Source organism: Schistocerca serialis, chromosome 1 (genome assembly GCF_023864345.2).
Source record: "Schistocerca serialis cubense isolate TAMUIC-IGC-003099 chromosome 1, iqSchSeri2.2, whole genome shotgun sequence".
Taxonomy (NCBI): domain Eukaryota; kingdom Metazoa; phylum Arthropoda; class Insecta; order Orthoptera; family Acrididae; genus Schistocerca; species Schistocerca serialis.
Genome location: NC_064638.1, coordinates 321,397,287 through 321,417,820, shown reverse-complemented (window position 1 = coordinate 321,417,820; position 20,534 = coordinate 321,397,287). Strand labels below are relative to the sequence as shown.

General features: G+C 40.4%; 1 protein-coding gene across 1 annotated transcript in view; it reads right to left on the bottom strand.

Moving 5' to 3' along the window:
• The window catches only part of LOC126470486 (insulin-like growth factor-binding protein-related protein 1), a 200,822-nt gene that overhangs the window by 22,185 nt on the left and 158,103 nt on the right, over positions 1-20,534 (bottom strand). Inside the window, exon 3 of the mRNA XM_050098398.1 lies at positions 6,999-7,155. Within this exon, the coding sequence (XP_049954355.1) occupies positions 6,999-7,155 (157 nt within the window). The remainder of the gene's footprint in view (positions 1-6,998; positions 7,156-20,534) is intronic.

Here is a 20,534-nt window from a genome sequence, read left to right as displayed (position 1 = left end):
TCCTGAAACAGGAAAACCTGAAGTATAGTGACAGATGCATAAACTCAGAAATTGCTCTTTTGTCTGAGATGTTTCCATTATATTTAAGAGTATTTTAATTCATTCTGACTTTCATTTCTTATTTCTTCTGTACTACAGGTGACTTCCATTTCATTGATGCACAATAAAACAGATATACTAAAATATCAAATAAAATTTGTATTCTATTGGTGATGAGATAAAGGTAATTGCAGTGTTAATATCTTGCTCTAGAGAATTAGCTCATGTTTTATTAGCATTAACGCTTGTAAGTGGATTTAATTGAACCTTGAAAATATGTTTAACAGTAAAATTACATCATGAGATAAATTATACAATACAATGAATTGGCATACTCTATTCCTTCAAGAGTGTGGTACATATGCTACTAATAAAATCTTACTTTAAGTGAGCTGTATCAGTTTTCATACATTACAATGCAGTACTATTTCTGAAAACTTTATAGTTAAAATTTATTGTATATGACACTACTTCAAGGTGCCTAAAATGTATGAGCTATAGATAGTATTAACGTTATTTAATTTTGTAGTATTTTTTACATCAAGCCCAAATGCCTTCAGAAAAAATTGTATAAAATTTCTTTTTGCAATACGACACACAGTAATGCACTTGATGATAGCTAATGAATGATATTTGCACTGTCAGTTTTTCACTTGCCAGAAAAGACACAGCAGTCTTACTTGGAAGAAATCAAATGCTTAGTATGGGTGATGAACTGGTAACTAACAAACTTAAATGGTTTTGTTGACTTGTGAAGAACTTCTGCTGAAAAGTTAGTAGCCAGTAATTAAATTTTCCACTGGAGTCGACAGTTTCCTAATATAATGTGCTCTTTCCCAAACCTCTATAGCACCATGATCAGACCCGGCAATCCTCTTCATGCCAAAGCCTTCACTCATGGTTTCCATCCTTGTTTTATTGCTTTACGCTTTATTTTAAGAAATACAGCAATCAGCCATTTTTTGTATATTTTTATTTATGCCAATGGGTGTTTCAGGCTTTTGTTCATCTTTGACTGTCCTAACTCATATTTATTCTTCAGTTAGCACATCATTAAAAACATTGAGTGTAATTTGGATGTGCAGCTGCCTTTCTGTTCTGCTTGTTTGTTGTTCCAGTTTTTGCACAATGCACTGGGTTTGTGCAGCATATGAATGAAAAAGTGCTTGTGCCATGAATATAAATGTGAAAATTGGTACAACAACAATAATTACAGAAAGACAGCTATAGAATCCAAGTTTCAGTCAGTGTTTCTGACAATGAGCTAACTGAGGATTAAATACTCATATGTATTATGCCTTCTCCCAATCCCTACAATAGAAGCACTTCTTTGCCACCAATCCCTCCAACAAAAACCACCGTAACTCCAAAATTGAACCCTGCCTCTTCCAGTTCATAGCACCATCCAACTGTGATCCTCCCCCCCCCCCCCCCCATCCCACATAACCACCTGCTGGTCACCTTTCAGGAATTCCTTTCCTCCAACTTAGCCTCACCATCCTTCACCAAGTCCTTTCATCAGAACACCAACCTTTCAGTAGAAGAAAGAAAAGCCATAAGCAACCTCAAAACAAATCCTGACCTAATCATCCTACCTGCAGACAAAGGTCTCACCAACGTTATTATGAATTGTCGTGACTGCCTAGCAGAAGGCCTCCGTCCACTATCTAACTCATCCACCTACAAACTCTGCCAAGTGATCCCATCCCAGAAGCCCAACAAAAACTCCAATCCCCATTTAAAGCCTTAGGCTGAACTGGTTCCAGCTGCCATCTGGTGAGCCCAGAGTTGAACTGAGGCCCTCCTAGTCTCCGAACTGATTGGTCACTCACCAGTGCCGGTCATTGCCAGCCAAATGCAGGTCTGAGATTCATATGCAGAAGCCTCTTTCCTCCCAACAGGCTGACTGCCAGCTAGCCTCACATGCAGCTGATCACTGCCTTACCACTTCATGCTGCAGCTGACCTAGCATTGCCCACCACCTGAAGCATGCAGACCTCATAAGATCCAAGCACCGATGTGGCCAGAGGGAATGCTGCACTAGCCTCAGCTAACCACTAGCTACTGCCTCAACTCCCAGTGGGTCAGTCCTACAGAATCACTGCACTGTCACCCAGCAGCAGTCCAGCATCACTTCACATGAGTCAGAGACCACCTGACTATACCTATTGAACACAAATGCTGTGGGTCAGTGTCAGAAAAATGTGTCGCCTGAGGAGTGTGCATACATGTAGCTGCTCTCAGCTTGTTGGAACAGTGAAGAGTTTTCATGAGTAGCATCCATCTTACTGCAGCGAAGTCACTGCTCTGACAGTACCGTGTAGCCCTCATGAATCTATCAAAGCCTCCAGTACACAGGTGGGAGAGCTGAATGTCATCTTGACAGACCAGAGGAACAGATCACCAACAAACTGTAGCAATTTTTGCCCACAGGTCCATTACATTTCTGTGTCAACATCTTTTGCTCCCCACTTTAGTCTTTCTTTCCTTTTTCCCCTTTGTTACTGTTCATTTTAGTATCACCCATGGTTCTGTTTTCTGCCTTCCCCTTCCTCCCTCTCTATCTTTTTCAATTTGCACTTTCCAAGTGCTTATACTTTCTTTTTACTCAGGTTATCAGAATTTAGATATTCCCAGTATCTATCTCAGTCTCAAATCACAGAGAATTTTTATAATTATTCTCTGATTTGTCTCCATTTCGTAATCATTTTCTTACTAGAGGAAGAAGTTTTTGTTTCTGAAATCCTTCGGTGATGTGTTTGTGCATGCCTGAGATAGAAAACCAAGTCCCATTCCTTCTCTATAAAAACTGGAACATTTGGTATCAAATGCAAAGTGTATGATACAATATTGTTTTTAATTTCATCCTTATATTTGTCCTTTGCAAACATTTTCCACTAATTTGTTTTAGACTGTTTGCCAAATTTGTTAGTGTTGTTACCTGTGTCATCAGTGTTCTACAGAGCCATATCGACACTTTAAGTGTATGTTATTGTTGTTGCAGTCTTCAATCCAAAGACTGGGGTGAAGCAGCTCTCCATGCTACTCTAGTCTGTGCAAGCCTGCCTGATGTCACAGAATACATCCTACCAACATATCCCTTCTTTTAGTCAAGTTGTGCCACAGATTTCTTGTCTCCCCAATTCCACACAGTACCTGCTCATTAGTTACATGAGCTACCTGTCTAATCTTCTGCATTCTTCTGTAGCACCACATTTCAAAAGCTTCTGTTTTCTTCTTGGCTGAAATGTTTATCATCTACATTTCACTTCCATGCATGTCTACACAAATACCTTCAGAAAAGTCATCCTAACACTTAAGCATATATTAAACCTTAAGAAATTTCTCTTCTCCAGAAATGCTCTTCTTTCCATTGGATTTTATATCCTCTCTACTTTGAATATCATCAGTTATTTTGCTGCCCAAATAAGCAAAACCGATCTACTACTTTAGCTGTCCCATTTTCTAATCTAATTTCCTCAGCTTCATCTGATTCTTGTCATGTTTTGTTGATTTTCCTCTTTATCCTTCTTTCGAGACACTGCCCACTCTGTTCAGCAGCTCTTCCAAGTCTTTTGCTGTCTCTGACAGAATTACAATGTCATCAGCAGACCTCAAGGTTTCTATTTCTTTTCCCTGAACTTCAAGACCTACTCCTTTTTTGTGCTTGCTCAGGATACAGATTGAATAAAATAGGGGATATTCTGTAACTCTGTCTCACTCCCTCCCCAACAACTGAATCCCTTTCATATCCCTTGAATATTATAAGTGTTTACTCCTACTATCTTCAGAATTTCAAAGAGTATTCCAGTTAACAATGTCAAAAGCTTTCTCTTAGTCTACCAATGCTATGAATGTAGATTTGCCTTTCCTTAACCTATCTTACAAGATAGATATTGCTCATGTGTTCCTACATTTCTCTGAAAATCTTACTGATTTTCTGTGATGTTCACTTCTACCAGTTTTTCCATTCTTCTGTAAAGAATTTGTGTTAGTATTTTGCAACTATGACTTATTAACTGACAGTTTGGTAATTGCCACACTTGTCAGCAACTGCTTTCTTTGGAATTGGAATTACTGCATTCTTTTTGAAGTCTGAGAGTATTTCGCACATCTCATGTATCTTTCAGACCAGATGGAAGAGTTTTCTCATGGCTAGCTCTCCCAGGGCTATCAGTAGTTCTGGTGTAGTCTTGTCTACTCCAGGGGCCTTGTGTGATCTTAGCACTTTCAGTGCTTTCTCAAATTCGTTTTGCAGTATCATATCTTCCATCGCATCTTCATCTATGTCCTCTTCCATTTCTATAATCCATTCATGTTCATCTTCCCTTTATAGATCCTCTACATACTCCTTCCACCTTTCAGCTTTCCCTTCTTTGCTTATTATTAGTTTCCCATCTGAGCTCTTGATATTGATATACTACTTCTCTGTTCTCCAAAAGTCTGTTTAATTTTTCTGTATATGTTATCTATTTTTCACCTAGTGAAATATGCTTCTAAATCCTCACATTTGTCCTCTAGCCACTCCTGCTAAGCCATTTTGCCCTTCCTATCAGTCTCATTTTTTAGACATTTGTATTCCCTTTCATCTGTTTCACTTGCTGCATTTTTATATTCTCTCCTTTCATCAGTTAAATTCAGTATCTGCTATGTTATCAAAAGATTTCTAGTAGGCCTCATCTTTTTACCTTTTTGATCTTTTGCTGCATTAACTATTTCATCTCTTAAAGCTACCCATTCATCTTCTACTACATTCCTTTTCCCACTTGTAGTCAACCATTGCCTAATGCAAACTCCCAACAACCTCTGGTTCTTTCAACTTATCCACATCCCATCTCCTTAATTTCCTGCCTTTTTGCAATGTTTTCAGTTTTAATCTACAGTTCATAACCAATAAATTGTAGTCAAGAGTCCACATATGCCCCTAGAAATGTCTTACAATTTAAAATCTGGTTCAGAAATCTCTGTCTTACCATTATATCATCAATCTGAAATCTTCTGGTGTCTCCATGTCTTACATGTATACAGCATTTTTTCATGATTCCTAAAACAAGTGTCAGTAATGATTAAATTACGTTCTGAGCAAAATTCTACCAGGCAGCTTTCTCTTTCATTAATTTTCTCCAGTCCATATTGACCTACTATTTTTCCTTCTCTTCCTTTTCCTACTATCATATTCCAGTCCCTCACTGATATAAAAGTTTTGTTTCTCTTAACAATCTGAATAATTTCTTTTATCTAATCATATATTTCTTTACTTTCTTCATAGTCTATGGAGCTAATTGACATATAAACTTGTGCTACTGTGGTGGGTGTGGGCTTCATGTCTATCTTTGCTACAATAATGTGTTCACTATGCTGTTTACAGTAGCTTAACCCACATTCCTATTTTATTATTCATTGTTAAACCCATTCATGCATTATCTGTTTGTGACTTTGTATTTATGGCCCTGTATTCACCTGGCCCGACGTCCTGTTCCTCCTGCCACTGAACTTCACTAATTCCCACTACATCTAACTTGAACCTATCAATTATGCTTTTCAAATTAAGTGATCCAGCTGATCAGTAGAATGCCAGTTTTGTTTCACCTGATGACAACATCCTCCTGGACACTCCCCTCCAGGAGATCCAAATGGGGAACTATTGTACTTTCAGCATATTTTACCCAATGGGATGCCATCATTTAACCTAAAGTAGAGCTGCTTGCCCTTGGAAAAAATTATGGCTGTAGTTTCCCCTCGCTTTCTGCCATTCACAGTACCAACATAGAAAGGATGTTTTGGTTGGTGTTACGAGGCCAAATTAGTCAATTATCGAGACACTTGCTTCTGCAACTACTGAAAAGGCTGCTTCCTCTCTTCAGGAACCACACTTTTGTTTGGCCTCTCAACAGATACCCCTTTGCTGTGGTAGCACCTATGGTACAGCTATCTGTATCACTGAGGTACACAAGCAATACCACCAATGGCAAGGCCTGAGATTCAGTGTACATCACACTTCTATTGGAAAATTCTGAAACAATTAGAAAACAGCCTGGAACATCAGATTTCATTGAATCAATTGCCCACCAATACAGTTCACTGCACATGTTATTCCCCCTCTGAATGTCATTCACTAGAATGATGCCTGATTCTGTCAGTCTGTGTCAGATCTCACTTATCAACATATTCTTCCACAGTCCTAGAGACCAATGTTTGCAAAGCTGAAAAGATGTCACACATAAGCAAGATCAGTGGCTTCTTCATAGCTGTAAGGCCAAGCATTTACTCCTGGGATTGTCCTTGGGAGCAACATTAGTTGTAATACAGTCCCTTGCTGCTGTTGAAGATACTTTCTAATCAGTTAACTAACGCAACATGATATAGACTGACTTTGCCTACTTACAGGCGCTGGTATACTTAAGTGATGGCTGATTTTACTGAGTTCCTGGCATTTCTTATTAACAGTAACAACAACAACAACATCAAATTGAGTTCATATTGATAACTGATTAATTTGCCTTTTTGTGCCTACCTACTTGGCACACAACTTACATGTAATACTGTCACACTGAGCAAATGGAACTGAAAGTCATAACTTCTAGCAACATAGTCTGTGTATTTGTGACACTCAGTGTGTAAAACAAAAAGAGATCCCTCTCAACATAAACAGATAAGTTTCACAAATTTTCAGTATGTAATTGACTTGCAGGCAGGTTTTTTTCAAATTTCTGTTGTTACAGGTAGTTAATTACATATATATGACGTGGATCTAATAGAGGTCTTTCTAATGAGGCATGAGTCTGTATGCAACACACTTTCTCAGTGAACCATCTTCATGATTGTCATAAATTAATATACTTAATGTTTTACATGCAATGATTTATACTTAACTACATTCAATCTCACAAATACATTTTGTTATATTATTACGCTTTCAGAAATTATTTTACTGCATAAAAGTGTTCTTGAGCTCTTACCACTTTCACAAGGTCCCCAGTGTTTTAGTCGAATTGAGGGTTGCTCTTCAAATTTACTAGCATCTGCTTTCAACTGACAAATGGAGTCATATGTCCTGTTATTTGTCCCGCATGCTTCACGTGAATCTTTACACATGCACAGAGACTCAGGCTCATCCTGTGAAAAGAATTTTGTAATTATAAATCAGATCTTTTATCCAGTGAAAGCCAATAGATGATTTAGAAAATTTAACAGAAAAGTCATATGCATTGCTAAGTGTACCTTTTTACAAAAGGCATTTTTAGTTCATTGTCAAGGTACAATAGAAGTGCTTGAGCAAAGACAGAAAGAATGAGTATTTATATCAATGTTTTAGCACTTAATAGCATGAAAGCATAAATCTCTGAGTTTCACTTTCTTCTTAGGAGAGATACAAAAGAATTTAATTAATGAATGGCAATCCTGCAGATTGACGTCATCATGCTGACAGATTTTCTATGTGAAATGTTTTTCAATTGTGTTTCCACATGATCAAAATAATAATTGACAGTTACTTCAAATATACACACATGTGACTGCACAGAATGTCTTTAGCAGAACATTGAGACAAAATCTCATGGCTGTTCAAACTGTCTCAGCCCCATTTCTTTCCAGACTTTTGGCAAACTGTTATTCTCTCTTACCTTTTTAGTCAAGATTAGCCACAATGATAAATCATAATGCAATTCAGAAGTTGTCATAGGAAGTTCATCAGGACATTAATTTAAAAACACTGAAATTGCAGTTCATGATAGAGAGCTGAGACTACGAACATACAGGAAATAAATTGAGGAGGAAAAGTGACAGTAAGAGATGAAGAGAAAGGTACAACAAAAGGTTGTGTATCAATACTGAAAATAATTAAACATTTATGATATTAAGGAAAAAAATGAATGAAAATCAGAGACAAATGGAGATGTTTGCCTAGACCTAGTGACACCATTTATTAATTGGACAGGATGATGATGGCTAAAATAAAATATTAAAATATTGTGAAATTTTCGGTGTAAAATTATTGTGTAGCAGAAACAAAACGTGTCTCATTAGATTTATTGCACAAGGTCTTTTGCATAACTTCCCAAAAAAGGCAGCTGAGATAATCAAGTCTTTCTCCCCTCTCACTAGATGAGCATTCTCGACAAGAGTCAAGAAACATTTTAGGACAGTGATTCAGGATTAAATTTGTGCACAGTAACTACAAAATAAATCATGAGCTTATTGAAAACTTGAGAATTCATTTATTGTTTTTCTTTTGATCTGGCTTTCAGTCAGTCTACACTGTGGAAGCTGCTGGTCTGATAGCACATTCCAAATGTGCAAGGCTCATCTTTTCTTCATTTCTCCACTTGTAGTGGTATTACCATGACTTAGGCTTTTGATGTGGAGTCATTAGCACTTCTTATTGCAAAAATTAATTGAATAAATTCTAGGCTCTACTTGTTCCTTCTCAGTGATGATTCATACTAGCCTCTTTATATTGCCATGCTACTGCAAATTTTCGGCAGTTGCTATCCTTTATGTGTTGATCACAGTTCTACTTTGCACTGCACATCATTTCAGCTTTTCTGTGACTTTTTAAATATGGAACTGGTCTGTACAAAATAATTGTATAACACTGTTTTACAAATTTTATGTACGGAAACCATTTGTATACTGATTATGTTTCATGTAAGAATAAAATCTGTGGCCTCGTATATTTGAATTATCAACTTTCTCAAAAAGGCAAATGTTTACAAACAAGGATGGTAGATTTGTCAGTTTGTTTATTGCAGCTGCTCTTGAAAGCCAATGTACAGCAGCCTTACAATGCATCACAAAAAAGTAATAATACAATTTTTGAGAAGAAAGTAGAAATTATAGTCTTCTGTTACATTCTGTAACTCAAACAGCTGTTGGTGTAGTTAATCTTGAATCAAATATCTGAATGTCTGTAAACATTATTGCCAGCATAAGCCAATCGTTATTCACATTAATATTATAATCCAGTTCTATGCTTTTTTACAGTTCTTAAACATCTTCATGTTTCTTCATCTTTCTTCTTTTAGTTTTGGTCATCTGAGAACCACGTTAACACTCCTTTACATGCGTCACCCAACACCGGTACATGCCTTGTGTCTGTGAGATACACATTTAGTTAACTGAAGAAAGTTATGTTTCTGATTTCCCAGGTGAAAAAGTACACATACATCAAATTAAGAACGTTATTAATTAGGTAAATTAGGTACAAACTTTTAGTATAATCTAGTTCATAGAAATTCAGTCCAAAGAGTTAAACCTGGCTAGTACTACTAGGACTAGTAAAAAAGAAACAAACAGAAAAAATGTCCCTAACAACACCTACTTTTAAGAAATGTCAACCTGTATTACTTTCATCATCGTCATGATGAATTTTACAGTAACTTGTACAAAAATAGTCACAGTGTTGTAGGCATAAATATTGGCCACATCATTTGCTTGCATATTTGGTTTTAGTTTCATCGCCCCAGCATGGTTGGCAGTGCTTTCATTTGTCGGCTTCTGTATCTGATGTTGCAGAGTTGCTTGAAGTTTGTGGTACTTGATCTTGAAGAAGCTCTCGAAGATGTAAGACCATAGGGCATGACAAGCGTGTGAGCTGTGATCACCTAATCTAGTGATTCGTTATGAGGTTGTGGGGATGTAGAATCACTGGTTCTTCCCCCCAATAATATCACTGCCCTACTGCAACAAGAACAACTGTATCTTTGCCAGATCAGTTCTCTTAGTAAGTGCTCTATGCTACACACATTGTGGATACTCTGTGAGAATAAAAGTATTCATAGTAAGTGCAACTGATTATTCATCGTCGCAATTACCATGCCCACTCCCCTCTACCTAAAAGCTCTTTTCCCAGCGCACTCAGGGAGTTGGCACGTTTTGTCCATTCCCCAGGCAAATGACTAGGCTGTTTGTACCAGCTACGTATAGAATGATGTGAAAACACGGCCATCGGCCATCTTCTCGTGCCTCTTTGGACACTGTAAGCAGAACATATTTTGTCAAACGATGTCCATACCAAGTTTATGTTACTATAATATGTAATCATGTCTGGTTTTCTTTTCTCCCCACTTCCTTCATCAATTGCTTCCTCCAAATCTATATTGGACATCAAGAGTACATTCGTTTTCTTATGTGGCACATATGAAACCATAGTGCACTCTTTATTGAAAGTGGAGGTTTGCGTCCTCCCTCGGGCATGGGTGTGTGTGTTTGTCCTTAGGATAATTTAGGTTAAGTAGTGTGTAAGCTTAGGGACTGATGACCATAGCAGTTAAGTCCCATAAGATTTCACACATATTTTTTTATTGAAAGCAAAAACTAATGGAGAATGCCTCTCTCTTTCTCAAATCCTTATTTCTCTTGGAATTTGCATTTGTTCTTTTTCAAAGTCCCCACATAGGATAGGCCGTATTTTGTCAACAAGGTATAAAGCAGAGTAACATCACTGAACCAGTTGTTAGCTGACATACACTGAAGCACCAAAGAAACTGTGTATAGGCTCGTTTCAAATTCTATCGGGCAGATGGATGTGTACGGGTATGGAGACAACCTCGTGAATCCATGGACCCTGCATATCAGCAGGGGACAGTTCAGGCTGGTGGAGGCTCTGTAATGGTGTGGGGCGTGTGCAGATGGAGTGATATGGGACCCCTGATGTATCTAGATATGACTGACAGGTGACACGTACGTAAGCACCCTGTCTGATCACCTGCATCCATTGATGTCCATTGTGCATTCCGATGGACTTGAGCAATTCCAGCAGGACAACGCAACACCCCAAACATCCAGAATTGCTATAGAGTGGCTTCACGAACACTTCCACTGGCAACCAAACTTCCCAGTCATGAACATGACAGAGCCTATCTGGGATGCCTTGCAACATGCTGTTCAGGACTGATCTCCACTCCCTAGTATCCTTACGGATTTATGGACAGCCCTGCAGGATTCACGGTGTCAGTTCCCTCCAATACTATTTCAGACATTAGTAGAGTCCATGCCACATCGTGTTGCAGCACTTCTGCGTGCTCATTTGCGCCCTACACAATATTAAGCAAGTGCACCCGTTTCTTTGGCTCTTCAGCGTATCGCGTCTTGACTTACTAAGTGGGGCAACCAGGCATTGAACAAAATCCACAGACCTGGGAAGGGCCATAAGGTTGCGTGCTTGCGTAGATTTTGATGTAAAATACACGCTTGAATCGACATCAGCAAATATTTTATCTCCATATTTAGCTGGCTTCGAACAGATGTATTGAATAAAGTTGTACCTACCTCTAAAGGCCTACAATTTCTCATCTATGGCGACATCTTCTACTACTTGATAACTCACTTTCCGTCCTTGACGAATTTTTCAAAAATGTCGCTGATAGTGGCAAGGCGATGGAGTGTCTTTCGCTCTTCCCAGTTTGCCTGTCATGGAATCTTAGAGTTTGAAGTCAGAAACGAAACCTTTTGATGCCCATGGTGAAACGGAATATCTCAATCTCGAATCCATCACCAGCCCAATAAATATTAAAGTTACAGTTTCCCTGCTTTATAAATTACAGCAACGTAGAGAAGTCTCATAAATGCTTTTATCTCGGGTTCGTCGGTGTTTGTAGCGTCTCTGATACGTCAATAATTGTGTCAGATGCTATTAGTATATTGGTTAGTGAGTATTACAACTATTTCTAACATGCCGCCATCGTATCAACAGAGTCTGTTTTCCAGTATGGTCTGTGACTCTTTTTGCCTTTGCTACTGGACCTGGGAGCTGTCTTATCAGATTGTGTTTACCTGTCCTCTTTTGTGGGTAAGATGTATTTCTCCATGTAACTGAATCCAGTGTTTATCTTTCTTGGTTTTTGAGGTAAGCATAAGAGGTCTCATCGTCTTCACAATCAGGTGACGTGTTTGAATCACTTTGTTCAGTGTCAAGAGTTCTCCTCGCGTTCTTGAACGCCTTCTTTGGCATCAGTGTCGGCTTCCTTTTGTGGAACCTCTGGAATGAGGTTTCATTTTTCTTCAGGAAATGAAGCTAAAGAAGGTAGACTTACTTCGTCATCACTCTGGTCAAAGTCATCAAACAGATGTTGGTGAATTTGCCAGATGTCTGCGGGGTTACTGAAAGCATACTGTACTGATTTGTCGCCATTTTGAACCTAAAAATGAAAAATACTGGGTTTCGGAAAAACGAATTATGTGCGAGTAGCTTGGAGAAAATAGGAGCGTAATATTTAAAAGCACTTACTTAAAAACACACGAAGTATCTGTCACATACAGAAGTAAATTAATCGCCTTTCGTGGGTGAAACGCAAGGCAGCGCTTGACTAACTAGTTGAGGAACAAATGCTTGAGGAATAGGAAAGAGGAAGACAACGTCGCCCTCGCGCGGCTAAACCTGTAATCAGACACGCTCAGCCGTGTAGTGAGATCCATAGCGTGTAATGGAGCGTTAATTTGGATCTCCTTTTTTCTGATATTCACCCCTTTCCAATATTATTTCATTTTCATTCACTGCAGCCTTCTTCACTATTATTTTTTTGTGGCAGGCTCACTTTTTTATTTAAACGTTGTCCTGTCGTAAATCTCTGTTCTTTATTCCCATCTAGTGTAGTTCCCATTACAGCTCGTGGGTCCAGTGTACTTAGGTTCTCTTGTTCACTAGCAAATTAAGTACCAGTACCTGATAGTCAACTTCCAATGGTCTATTCTAATGAGGTAGTGCAAGACTTTCTTTTCCTGACTGTGTGTGAGATCCTCCCTGTCTGGCTGCGTAGTTCCTGGTTCACCCATTTTCTATACTGATGGTCTTCTGTTCTTTGAGGTCCCAATATCCTTGTGAAAATCTTTCATTCCATGTGTTGCAGTGACTTTATGTAATGCTGTTATTATAAGTTTCAGACTTCCTTCTGTGTATAAGGCCTCAAGGTGGATCATTGTCTGGTCATGTCTTAATTTTGCATTGATCACAAGATTCTTCTTACTTTATTTGTTCATAAAATGTTACAAAATTAGTGACCTAAAATAATGTTATTGTATACTACCATTAAGCTTCTTGAAGTAGTATCCTCTGGACTCCCGGATTCAAATTTGTGTCTTGAAGAGTTTGTGCAATACAGTACATCTTTAAAAAAGTTTGGATTCCTATCCATGAAGTCTTAAGATCAAAACGAAGTTAACTGTTTATGCTGAATAACGATACAAATAAGAATATTTTTCAACATACAAGTGAAGGTATTGTATCTATCAGCCGTTAGCAGCAATTCTGTGTGTTGTGTAACATACGAGTGAAAAAGTGCTTGTGCCACGATTATAAATGCGAAAATTGGAACAAGGAGCAGAATAAAAAGGCAGCTGCAGCATCCAAATTACAGTCAATGTTTTTAACGATTTACTAACTAAAGATCAAATATGTGTTATGATGTGTTGGCAAATGTGCCAACACCTTGTAGATAGAGGACGCCGAAATCTAACGCAGACGGGCGTGAATTCTAGAACAGGATAAGTAGTGAATTCTCATAAGAAAAGTATGCAGCTCCTCGAATACTTAACTTTTATTTATCCTTGTTGTGAATACAGCATTCTGGATGAGACATTTCATACGATAACTATCAAACTATGTATGGCTAATGGCGCCTTGCTAGGTCGTAGCCATGGACGTAGCTGAAGGCTATTCTAACTGTCTCTCGGCAAATGAGAGAAAGGCTTCGTCAGTGTAGTCGCTAGCAAAGTCGTGGTACAACTGGGGCGAGTGCTAGTCCGTATCTCGAGACCTGCCTTGTGGTGGCGCTCGGTCTGCGATCACACAGTGGCGACACGCGGGTCCGACATGTACTAAATGGACCGCGGCCGATTTAAGCTACCACCTAGCAAGCGTGGTGTCTGGCGGTGACACCACATGTTAGGCCAGTCGAAACTGGACTAAAGCCCCGAAATGCCTGTTGTCATAAACAAAAATATATATTAGCTGAGGAAGCTGAGTGGTACACAAAATAAGAAACGAGCTACTGAACGATAAAAGGAAGATGTCGTTCAAGCTATATCAGGTAAGGAACATTTTGTTAAGTCTGGAAATGCAGATCTGAACCAGCCGATCGCCAGCAGTAAAATTAACAGTCAGGATAAAATTTTAACACAATTTATTGAAAGCGTTAACAAGGGTGAATCGTGTGGCGACAGTGGTGGTAGTATTAGAAATGGAAGTGACATTGTCGTTGGTGTTGATGCTGAAGTCGCATTAACCCTTTCAGACCCTCAAGCCGTAATCGCGATAGGCTACAATCCGACCTTTATCAAAGTCGGAAACGTGATGGTACGCATTTCTCCTCCTTACACGAGGCATCACAACAACGTTTCACAAGGCAACGCCGGTCAACTGCTGTTTGTGTACGAGAAATCGGTTGGAAACTTTCCTCATATCGGCACGTTGTAGGTGTCACAACCGGCGCCAGCCTTGTATGAATGCTCTGAAAAGCTAATCATTTGCATATCACAGCATCTTCTTCCTGTCGGTTAAATTTCGCGTCTGTAGCACATCTTCGTGGTGTAGCGATTTTAATGGCCAGTAGTGTACATAAACGATCTGGCAGAAAGGTTGGGGAGCAATCTGCCGTTGTTTGCTAATGATCCTGTGGTATACTGGAAGACATCTTCGTTGAGTGACTGTAGGAGGATACAAGATGACACAGACAAAATTTCTGTTTGTTTTGATAAATGGCAGCTAGCTCTAAAACCAAAAAAATGTAATTTAATGCGGGTGATTATGACAAACCACCTGTAACATTAGGATACAACTTTAGTAGTGTCCTGCTCGATACAGTCACGTCGGTTAAATATCTGGGAGTAGCGCTGCAAAGCGATATGAGATGGAACAAGCATGTCAGGACTGTGGTTGGGAAGGTGAATGGTCGACTTTCGTTTATTGGCAGAATGTTAGGAAAACGTAGTTCATCTATAAAGCACAACGTACACAGGACTCTAGTGCGCCCTATTATTTAGAACTACTCGAGTGTTTGGGATCTGCTCCAGGTCGCATTAGAGAAAGCATCGAGGCTATTCAGAGGCTGACTGCGAAATTTTTTCGGTAGGTTCGAACAACACGCAACTATACATATATGCTTCGGGAATCCCTCGAGGGAACGCGACGTTCTTTTCGAGGAATACTACTGAGAAAATTTAGAGTACCAGCGTATGAAGCTGACTGGAGAACGATTCTACTGCCACCAACATACATTTCTCATATGGATCACGAAGATAGGATATGAGAAATTATGGGTCATACGGGGGCATATACAGAGGGGTCCAAAAAAGTGTATCCACTGTTTAAAAGTCCATAACTGGCAAACTAATTAACGGAGTTGTCTCATCTTTGGTAGTGTAATAGTTTGTAGTTCCGGCAATCGCCACACAAGCGTTGTACTGCGTTGTTTTGTTTTGTCAGATGACAGTCGCCAGATACTGTTTTGTTCTTAGTTGCACCTAGTTACTCGAGTAAACGTGGCTAGCGCAAGGCTTACATTCGATGAAAGGAAGTCTGTTTTGAAGTGGTATTTTACGTACGAAAACATTAATGAGATTCAACGGCAATGGCGAAATGAGTATCAAACAGAGCCACCGTCACGTTTAACGATTCGTCGCATTGGAGACAAATTTGAGGCCGAAGGCTGTGTTAAAGATGTACACGAACAAAGATCTGGACGACCTGTTACAGTAACAAGTCCAGCTAACTCCCGTCGTGTGTTACAGCAATTCACTCGCTCGCCACAGAAGTCTGTGAGACAGTGTACCCGTGAAACTGGAGTGAGTCGCTCAAGTGTTCGGCGAATTTTGAAGAGAGCAAAGTGGAAGTGGGACCGATGACCGTAGCAGTCTGGTCCCTTCAATCCCACAAACCAACCAACCAAAGTGCAAGTGCTACATCCCACGATTGCTACACGCAGTGAACGAGGACGACCCAGATCGTAGAATGGGGTACTGCGAGTGGTTTACTAACATGGTGTACAACGAACAAGAGTTTGCAGAGATGATTGTGTGGTCTGATGAGGCACAGTTCATACTCAATGGTACAGTAAATCGCCACAATTGCATCTACTGGGCCGCCGAAAATCCGAACGTCCATGTAGACAAAGCCGTGAATTTGCCAAGAGTAAATGTGTGGTGTGGATTGTCTTACCGGGGCTCGATTGGGCCATTCTTCTTTGACGGCACAGTTACCGGTGAGGTGTACCTTCAGAAGCTTCAGATATCCATTTTACCTGCCATGCGAGACTTGTATGGAGACTGAAGAGTTTACTTTCAACAAGATGGTGTCCCAGCCCACTACCAAAATCGTGTTAGGACGTATCTCGGCGAAAAACTACCAGGAAGATGGATAGGCCGTAGAGTTGCTGTGGAGTATCCACCACGTTCCCCAGACCTAACTCCTCTGGAATTTTACCTGTGGGGAACACTAAAGGACGTCGTTTATCGACAAAAGCCACGCACATTGGATGAACTTCGAGAATCCATCGTACATTCATGTGCAAATATCCAACTGAACACGTTGCAGTCAGTAGTTCGTGCTGCAGTTCGGCGGCATCGTTTGTGTATGGATGTTAATGCTGACCATTTCGAACACCTACAGTGATATCTTTAAGTTGGACTTTAAGCTACACTTTCACCAAAAATGAGACAACTCCGTCAATTATTTTACAAGTTATGGACTTTTAAACAGTGGATACATTTTTTTGGACCCCTCTGTCGATAGTCGTTTTTTCCTCGCTGTCTTTGCCAGTGGAACAGGAAAGTTAACGACTAGTAGTGATAAGGGGTACCCTCCGCCAAGCACCGTATGGCTGCATACGGCGTATGTATGTAGTTGTAGATGGGCTTTGTATGCAATTTCGTTTACAGGTGCACTGCGCTTTCCCAAACCCTTCCCACAAACTTAAGTCTTCCACAAACGACGTCGGCACCACAGAATGCGTGAACCGATTGCCGGCAGCTAAATTGTCGCTGACGTAAGCTCCCACCTGCTATTTCCGCCCACGACAGTGGCGCGCCGTTTTGAGACGCACTCTCCGCTTTTAACTGGAGTCGAGCGAATGGGTTTGTCGGAAGTGGGCGGAGCATGCGCGCCAAGTCACCAGGCGTGGACTGGAAGCAGCTGGCACCAGTGTTGCATATAGCTCCTCCAACACGTTTCTTTACGCATCATTTTCTTTCTCGACTATACTATGTATACTTTCACGCCAGGCATTTTCTTCACATGTAACTGCCATTTATTGAGTAGTGTCTCATAAATTTACAGTGGTTGTCTCCCGAAGCAGCAGACATAAAGTCTTATGTTTGTGTGTAATCAAACCGTGGTCAAAAATTCAACTATCACATTTGCCAGAAAAACCTGAACTGTTATACGCTTGAAGATGGACGTCATCTGTCCCACGAACGTCTAGTTAAGAAGTTTAAAGAATCAGTATTAAATGAGGAATCTACGAATATACACTACTGGCCATTAAAATTACTACACCGCGAAGATGACGTGCTACAGACGCGAAATTTAACCGACAGGAAGAAGATGCTGTGATATGCAAATGATTAGCTTTTCAGAGTATTCACACTAGGTTGGCGCCGGTGGCGACACCTACAACCCGCTGACATGAGGAAAGTTTCCAACCGATTTCTCATACACAAACAGCAGTTGACCGGCGTTGCCTCGTGAAACGTTGTTGTGATGCCTCATGTAAGGAGGAGAAACAAGTACCATCACGTTTCCGACTTTGATAAAGCCGGCCGGTGTGGCCGAGCGGTTCTAGGCGCTTCAGTTTGCAACCGCGCGACCGGAACGGTCGCAGGTTCGAATCCTGCCTCGGGAATGGATGTGTGGGATGTCCTTAGGTTAGTTAGGTTTAAGTAGTTCTAAGTTCTAGGGGACTGATGACCTCAGATGTTAAGTCCCATAGTGCTCAGAACCATTTTATTTCGACTTTGATACAGGTCGGATTGTAGCCTATCGCGATTGCAGTTTATCGTATCGCGACATTGCTGCACGCGTTGGTCGAGATCCAATGACTGTTAGCAGAATATGGAGTCAGTGGGTTCAGGAGGCTAATACAGAACGCCGTGCTGGATCCCAGCGGCCTCGTATCACTACCAGTCGAGATGACAGGCATCTTATCCACATGGCTGTAACGGATCGTGCAGCCACGTCTCGATCCCTGAGTCAACAGATGGGGACGTTTGCAAGACAACAACCATCTCCACGAACAGTTCGACGACGTTTGCAGCAGCATGGACTATCAGCTCGGAGACCATGGCTGCGGTTACCCTTGACGCTGCATCACAGACAGGAGCGCCTGCGATGGTGTACTCAACGACGAACCTGCCTCCACGAATGGCAAAACGTCACTTTTTCGGATGAATGCAGGTTCTGTTTACAGAATCATGATTGTCGCACCAGTGTTTGGTGGCATCGCGGTGACCGCACATTGGGAGCGTATATTCGTCATCGCCATACTGGCGTATCACCTCTTGTTCGCATTGACGGCACTTTGAACAGTGGACGTGACATTTCAGATGTGCTACGACCCGTGGCTCTACCCTTCATTCGATCCCTGCGAAACCCTACATTTCAGCAGGATAATGCACGACCGCATGTTGCAGGTCCTGTACGGGCCTTTCTGGATACAGAAAATGTTCGAGTGCTGCCCTGGCCAGCACATTCTCCAGATTTCTCACCAACAGAAAACGTCTGGTCAATGGTGGCCGAGCAACTGGCCCCTCACAATACGCCAGTCACTACTCTTGATGAACTGTGGTATCGTGTTGAAGTTGCATAGGCAGCTGTACCTGTACACGCCATCCAAGCGTATCAAGGCCGTTATTACGGCCAGAGGTGGTTGTTCTGGGTATTGATTTCTCAGGATCTATGCACCCAAATTGCGTGAAAATTTTATCACATGTCAGTTCTAGAATAACATATTTTTCCAATGAATACCCGTATATCATCTGCATTTCTTCTTGGTGTAGCAATTTTAATGGCCAGGAGTGTATTACAGTTCCCAACGCATCGCTCCCGTAGGGAGAAAGGACGAAACTAGGCTAATTACAGCTCGCTTAGAGGCGTTTAAGGTATCACTCTTCCCGCTTTCCATAGGGAAGAAAGCCTGAGTCACAGAAATATCTTCTGCCATGCATTTTACAGTGGTTTGCGCAGTATAGAGGAAGATACTCTTTTTAAGGCAGTCTTCTTTGTACAGTTTTCTTTCCTTTTTATATTACCCCTGTTGAAAAAAATACTGATATACCGAATTACATTGTATGCCAAAGCAAACTGCCTGGAGCTATCGTGTCCTTCGTGTTCATTTTTGATCAGCTCGCGCATCAGAAAAAGGACAGCAAATGACTTTACTCGGTTTTATGTTATTTTGAAGCCAAAAAATGTCCCATCCAGCCGGCATACTGCCTTTTCTCAGTCTTTGAGTCATACTTCATTACGTGCTCTAGGCTCCGGCCGAGGTTGCTGTATGAGGCGTTTACGAGGAAACACATGCAGCTCCGTTAACATGAGACATGAAATGACATACACGTAGACTGTAGAGTGTAATACAGAGGTTAGATTAGACTCAGTTTTCGTTCTATAGATCCAAAAATGAGATGATTCTCGTGGGTGTGGAACGAGTCAGAAAGTATGACATAAAAACATACAACATTTGAATATACCTCCCTCGGGTATGGGTGTCTGTGTTGTTTTTAGCGTAAGTTAGTTTAAGTAGTGTGTAAGTCTAGGGACCGATGACCTCAGCAGTTTGATTCCTTAGGAATTCACACACATTTGAATAGAATACTCACTTACCCGATCATTTGTCAGGAGATTGACAAAATATGTGAGTACATAACAGTAAACTGGAACTGGTGATATTTACAGAATTAATACACTGTCAGAATGAAACATCGATTTGCTGTTTTAATAAAATTATCATACTCAAAATTCCGTATCTTGACTGTTGTGACCTAGTGCTGTCAAAGCTGAAATCCAGCAGCCCTCAGCAGTTTGATCCCTTAGGAATTCACACACGTTTGAATAGAATACTCACTTACCCGATCATTTGTCAGGAGATTGACAAAATATGTGAGTACATAACAGTAAACTGGAACTGGTAATATTTACAGAATTAACACACTGTCAGAATGAAACATCGCTTTGCTGTTTCAATAAAATTATCATACTCAAAATTCCGTATCTTGACTGTTGTGACCTAGTGCTGTCAAAGCTGAAATCTAGCAGATATTTTTACTTAAGTTGGTGTAGCAGTCCTAGTTAATATACTCATCTATAGAGTAGAAGGAGGTGCCTATCAAAAAACCTTTAAGACTCTGTTTAAACTGTACTTTATCTGAAACCAATTTTTTAATAATTGCTGGAAGAAGCAGAAACCTCTAACAGTCGTCTTAACTTTCTAATTGCACTCGATTGCGTTTGTCACCTGTAGTCCTACATCAAATTACGATTTCGTCTCAAAACCTTATGTGTAGAGCAT